Below are 6421 nucleotides of genomic sequence, written 5' to 3' on the forward strand. Positions count from 1 at the left end.
GTACAGGTAAACGTGGGGGGAGGGGTGGGGGTGGTGTGGGCTTAAACGAGGGCTTAAATTTTCATAAACGCGACTGAATTTAGTATGAAATCAAATTTAGCGACTGAATTTAGTATGAAATCAAATTTAGCGAGATAACAAAATAACTAACTTAAGTTTAACATTTTTATCAGGGGCGGATCTAGGATTTTCTCGGGGGGGGGGGGGGGGGGCGGCGGATTTTCAAAAAATTTCAAAAATTTAGAAGACTTTTTTTTTGAGTCGACAAAATTGATTTTCCTAGCTCTCCTAAAGCATTGAAAAGATGGTAATCTGGCAAAATTTTTAGTGCCGCAGGCAGATTTTTGACAAAAAAAAAACAGTTAAAAAAAGCCGTTTTTGGGCACTTTTTGAAAAATATTGACAAAAAAATTGCGTTTTTTTGGCGCGCGCTCCCCCTCAAAGTTAGTAATTTTTGGCGCCTAAATCCGCCTTGATTATTATGAGAAAATGAAAATAGCACACCGAAAGGTTTTAATAAATAGATTATAATCCATTATATTTAATTAAAATTGATTACTTTTGTTTGATAAAATTTTTTGAAAATAAGTTGAAAATAATCGATCATAATCGATTATGTTGGGATTTTATTGCTTAGAAAATAGTATCATTATAATTAATTTTTAATCAATTATAATAGATTATTTTTGTTATTTTATTGAGACTGACAATGAAAATCCGATATAATCCATGAGACTTCAGTGCGAGAGACCAAGTGAACAATCTCCCACCTAAAATTGAGTACGACAGCTCAATGTCTACAAAATTGTCAATAAAATATCCAAGAAATTTCCTTGCAGGAGACCAAGCGAACAGCCTCCCCCTAACGTTAAATGGCAGTTTCAAGCCTGAAGATCTGCATGTACTATGCTCAAATCTGATTGACTGAAAAAAACTTTTAGCCAAGTGAACGGCCGGGGCGGATCTAGGATTTTCTCGAGGGGGGCAGATTTTCAAAAACGTTTCAAAATTTTTGTCGACCTTTTTTAGATTGACCAAAATAATTTTCGGAGCTCTCTCAAAGCACTAAGAAGACCCTGTTTTGGCCAAGCTTTCTGAGCCGCAGAAAAATTTTTGAAAAACCGCCAAAAATAGCGTTTTAGGCACTTTTTAGAAAATTTTAACTCAACTCCCCCCCCCCCCTAAAAGATAGCATATATTGGCGCCAAAGGCGCCTTTAGAAAATTTTTAGGGTCCGTCAACCAAAAATGGATATCTCAAAATAGTAGAAAAAGGCAACTCCCCACCCCCCCCCCCCCCCCCCTAAATCCGCTCCTGCAAGTAAACAATCTCCCCCCTTAATTATTTTAGGGGGGGGGGGGGAGGATGTTTAATTGGTCCCATCAGTTTTGAAGTCACACAACTAGCTGTTCTGAAACGTATTCAGACCTTCCAGAAAGACGTTTCCGACAATTACATTGAGATCTTTCAACCAAACTACGCCGGAAATTTCAGCCAATTTGAAATCGAGTCAAGACTGCTCGTATCAGGGCGAAGCCTTGAACGTTCCGACTGCCTTTTAAGGTTTATGCAGCAGTATTAACATAAAGAAATTAAATGTAATAAAATGAAATGAACATTTTTTCTAAATTTTGAAATTTTTATGAAAATCCTCACCCCACGCACCATATAAAAGGATAGATTTCGCTCCTTGAAACAAATCAATTATGGCAAATAAGCTTCCTTCAACCAATTTGGAACGGTTTCTAAGACAGAAATATATCGCGCGTTAATTGTCCCTAATTGGCCAAAATGACAATCTTTAAACGCCTACAACTTTACAAAAAATGATCACAGATGAAATATCTTTTTAAATTTAAGCTCAGGACAACAATATCTTTCGAATGATATAAAAAAGTTCCGTCAAAAATGGCTAGTTAAGAAGTCGAATTTTGTCTGAAGAAAATACCCACCCCCAGCACAGATATTCCGTTACTTTCGTATCGAAAGTCGGAACAATAATTCAGTCAAATTCAATTGCCACAATCTTGATTGGCGGCAAACTAAAGATTGTGATTTAATCAGTTTTTCGGGTTAAAACCTTTTATTGGCTGAGTGGAAACCAATTATCTCAACCTAAACCGCGCGCTTTAACATTAAATTGGCCGAAATTTTCCGGCTGAGGTGTTTGGAAGGCCTTGTGATCGAAATGTCTCAGTTTCAAATTGGCTGAATTGTTTCTGTCTGACATTTCGCGGTAATTTTGAACTAATTTATAGTTCATTCGAAGTGTGTCCTACTTGACAATGCCCGTAATCTGCAACTACCGGTCACCTTATCTCTTACGATAAATTTCGTCTGACTGAATTGCGGCTGTGACTGCGACGATTGGGGTATTAATGTTGCTCAGATCCTTGACGTTTTTCAAACTAGTCAAGATTTCCCGTAGAAATGAAGTGATTATATTATGTTCACCCCTCGTTTCAATAAATTTTTCTTTGGCCATTATTGCTGTTGCTCGGTATTTGTGAGTTTGATATTTTTAGCAGTTCAAATTCGTAGTGGTTTTGTTTTTGAGTTTAAGATAATAATCGTGACCTGATACCCCTAGTGTGTGTTTGTCTTTGGAAGATAAAGTAAAAAGGCGATTTAAACGTTATAGCTCATAGAATGGTATAACAAAGGTTAAAGAGTAATGGTAAAAGAGTTATTTTTATAAAACTCACAAAATTCAGTTGTTGCCTTCAATTAGCACCAGCAGGCTATCTTTGATTTAAAAGCGTGAATGAGAAGTAATTGTTCCGACTTTCAAAAAAATGGAAAATTTATGCATGGAGTTGGTTTCCTTATTCGTTTAATTTTCGTCAATCGAAATAATAATTTTTAACAAAAAATCATACCCCATTGAAGACGACGACTCCCTAAATCAAACTGTATTTAGATAATTAACTGTAATTAGATAATTAAATATCTTAATAATTAAACTGTATTAAGATAATTAGTTTTTTTCAAGGTTCTGGGAGTTTGAACATAGCCAATTTACCTATGCTCTGGGCTAAGACTTATGAGTGGTAAATTATCCCGCACAACATTGAATTGAGGCTAGCTAGTCGGTCGGATTAATTTCGTATGGCTAATTTTTTCACACTTGGTCTACGATATTGTCGAACATTTTCTTTCACCGAAATTCATTCGAGACCAAATAAAGGGTAGTCGGAACATTCAGGGCTTTTTCTTTGATATACAAGCAGTCTTGTTTTTCTAGCTAATCGAAATGCAATCAAATTTGAGTGATTATAGGTATCAAGTCAATTAAGAATGAGTTTTCTGGCCTCATTTAGTGCACTTATTTGGAATACATCTATTGTTATAAAAAAGACTTAGTTTGAAACAATGTATCGGTATTCAAAGGGGGTTAAATTGTCAGGTTATCTTGTTACTGAGTTAAAAAAATAGGAGACTAAAGAGAGAGGAACCCTACTAAAATTTTCCGTGGACATGTGTTGGCGCGCTTCTCAATAGATTGAAATTAAGATCTAAAATTTATCTATCAATGTCTTCTCATTAAGTATCAAATACTTTTCAATGTTGAGCAAACTGATTTACTCTGTGAATTTTCAAAAATCGAAAAAATTTCCGTTATCTTTACTATTTTAATCAAAAGATTCCTGTGAACTATGTTATGTATTGTTCATCATACAAATATTTGTTATTAAAAGCTTACAGTGTTTTCTAACTAGGTTGCAAGTCTATTATGGCTAAACGCCATTTTTTCCTGCTTTTGACTTAAGTATAAGGTTTTTTGAAATTGTATGAAAATTGTATGATTAGCATTTTTCCATACATTGGATGCAGGCAATTGTATGATAAGCTTTTTTGGTGTGGGGAAATTTAAAATAAGCATTTTCGGTTTAGGGATGTCAACCCGGGATCACATTACCTTTCCAGGCCTTTTTGTTGGTTTTAATCGGTTTTCTTTATAAGACCGCTCAAAAACCGCTCTAAAACCGCTCAAATCTTGCTTGAAAAACCGTTCAAAAATCACCGCAAGAAATGAGCGGTTTTTGAGCGGTTTTTTAAGCAAGATTTGAGCGGTTTGAGCGGTTTTTCCAAAAAAACCGCCCAAACCGCTCAAATCTTGCTGAAAAACCGCTCAAACCGCTCATATCTTGAGCGGTTTTTGAGCGGGATCTCGACCCGGGTTACAATGTTTTACGTTTGTTGCAGAGCGTACTCTCATTGGCCTGCCGTTTGCGTGGGGAATAGTGGTGATCTTGCTCATCGTTATTGTGGCTCTGGTGCTGCTGGTCCTGCTCGGGTTCCTGGTCTACTTACTGGTCAAGAAGGTCATTGCGGCTGCTGGCAACTCCTCCAACAACACAGTACAACCGGACGACATCAGACGGTTGGTGGTTGCATTACTTTCAATGATTCTAATCAATAGCGGATTTAGAGTGAAGGAATCTCAAAAAATTGGTTCAAATTGATTCTTAGTTTAATGCTGATAAGTAGCCAATAAAAATATGATTGTTTTTAGGTTTTCAATTAAATAATAATTTCAGATTAGTCAATGGCAATGCATCTGTCGCCAGGAGCGTGACTGGCCGGAGGGTTTTCCTTCTTCAATTCTGATGATCAGATTTTTCCAAAAGCTCTCCCTTTTGAAACTATTTTTCGACATCCATTTTCGATTTATCAATCCTAAAATTTTTCCAAAGCCGAACTTGTGCTCTAAATTTGAGGCAGGAGGGCGCGCCAAAAAAATCTTTCCATAAAGAGACCATAAACGTCATTTTGCCGCTATACTCTTTTCCTCAGGGATTCGACCCCCTGCCGACCCAAAGAGTCCCCCTGTCTACTATTTTGAGATATCGATTGTGGGCGCCAATATATTAATTTTGAGGGGGGAGCGCCCGCCTCAAAAACGCGATTTTTCGGTCAAACATTTTCCATTTTTCCAAAAAGTGCCTAAAAAGCCTTTTTGATCTGTTTTTTTTTTTCAAAAAATTTCCTGCGGCGCCAAAAATTTGGTATGGGGTCTTTATTGTGATTTGAGAGAGCCCACAAATCCAATTGGTCGACCTAAAAAAAGGTCGACAAAATTTGAAACTTTTTTTTTTGAAAATCCGCCCCTTTCGAGAAAATCCTAAATCCGCCCCTGTCCATACCTTCAAAAAAATCCAGCGCAATCCACTCGTCATAATCGTTATTTGAATGAGTCTAAGTTTTTTATATAAGCTTACTTATTTTCTACCACTTGAAGAGGAATGCTTAAATGAAAAAATCTTTAAAAATATATTTGATGTTTCAGTGGTTCGACGCCGGTCGTTGATTGGAACATAAACAAGACATACGACTTGAGAACGGAACACATCAACAGAGAAACACAACAGAAGTTCAGATAAAGCTTGACGTGGCATCAAACATGACCGAGTCCTCGGCGCCCTTCTTGTACATAATTGTACATATTATCAATTTTCACCGCTGGGTCTTTAGTCGAACAAAATGTAATATGAGCTCAAATGTTTAAAAGAACAACTTATAAGGAAATTGAAAACTGATGCAAAAAGATCTTTGAATTTTTTGTCAAGATTATGTTCATTTTAGTGATAAAATCAATTGTTCTTTCAACGGTGATCGTGGAGTTTTTAGCAACGATTAGATGCACCTTAAAAATTCGACGGTTCTCAGATCCAATTGGTTATTGACAACTGCTCACACTTTGGTGATTCGAATAAAAAACCTATCTCGAGGGGCTTCCAAAATATCGAAAAGTTTGTCGACCTGCTTTGTTTTAGATCAATCACATTGATTTGCGAGCTAAAAAGGTCATTTTTGGGCACTGTTTGAAGGTTTTAGCTTAGAAAGTTTTATTGGCTTGCGCTCCGTTCTCAAAAGTAGTATACAAGGCAGCTCATGGTTGATAATGGATGTTGTAAATCAGTACCTAGGGCGTCCCTGCTATCGTTTCTATTATCATCCTCAATTGGACTTGTAATAATATAGTGTAGATTGTAAATATTTTTAATCAAATGAATTTAAATTTTTGACGTGTGCTTTTTGACATTGATCCAATTTCGAGAACCAGGGTTCCCTCCATAACCATGGGCTGATTATTTCAACGAAGCTGAAATTTGTTTCCTGCCATACAGTACGAGAGGCTTGAACCGGTTTGTAGGAGTTTAGTTATAACTCAAATCTTTTGAATTGCCAAATGTACTCAGGAGTAAAAATCTGTTTCGCGAAAAGCAATTTAGCATATCTCGTGACCTATTTTTGAAAAAAATATATGTTTTATGCAGAAACTATCCTAAGAAAATTTTGTTTGCCTGAAAAGTTTTGATCTAATTACTGAAACAAGATTCTTTTATATGAAGAAAACACGAAAAAAATCATGCAAAAACATAAAATGCCAGTAAACAAATTTTTTTAAAAAATCAGT

General features: G+C 36.2%; 1 protein-coding gene across 1 annotated transcript in view; it reads left to right on the forward strand.

Annotated features, from left to right (window-relative positions):
• Positions 1–6035, forward strand: part of LOC134840228 (uncharacterized) — a 98509-nt gene extending 92474 nt beyond the window's left edge. Inside the window, exons 40-41 of the mRNA XM_063855968.1 lie at positions 4207–4384; positions 5291–6035. Of these exons, the coding sequence (XP_063712038.1) occupies positions 4207–4384; positions 5291–5384 (272 nt within the window). The 3' untranslated portion in view covers positions 5385–6035. The remainder of the gene's footprint in view (positions 1–4206; positions 4385–5290) is intronic.
• Positions 6036–6421: the final 386 nt, after the last annotated feature.

Source organism: Symsagittifera roscoffensis, chromosome 1 (assembly GCF_963678635.1).
Source record: "Symsagittifera roscoffensis chromosome 1, txSymRosc1.1, whole genome shotgun sequence".
Classification (NCBI taxonomy): Eukaryota; Metazoa; Xenacoelomorpha; order Acoela; family Convolutidae; genus Symsagittifera; species Symsagittifera roscoffensis.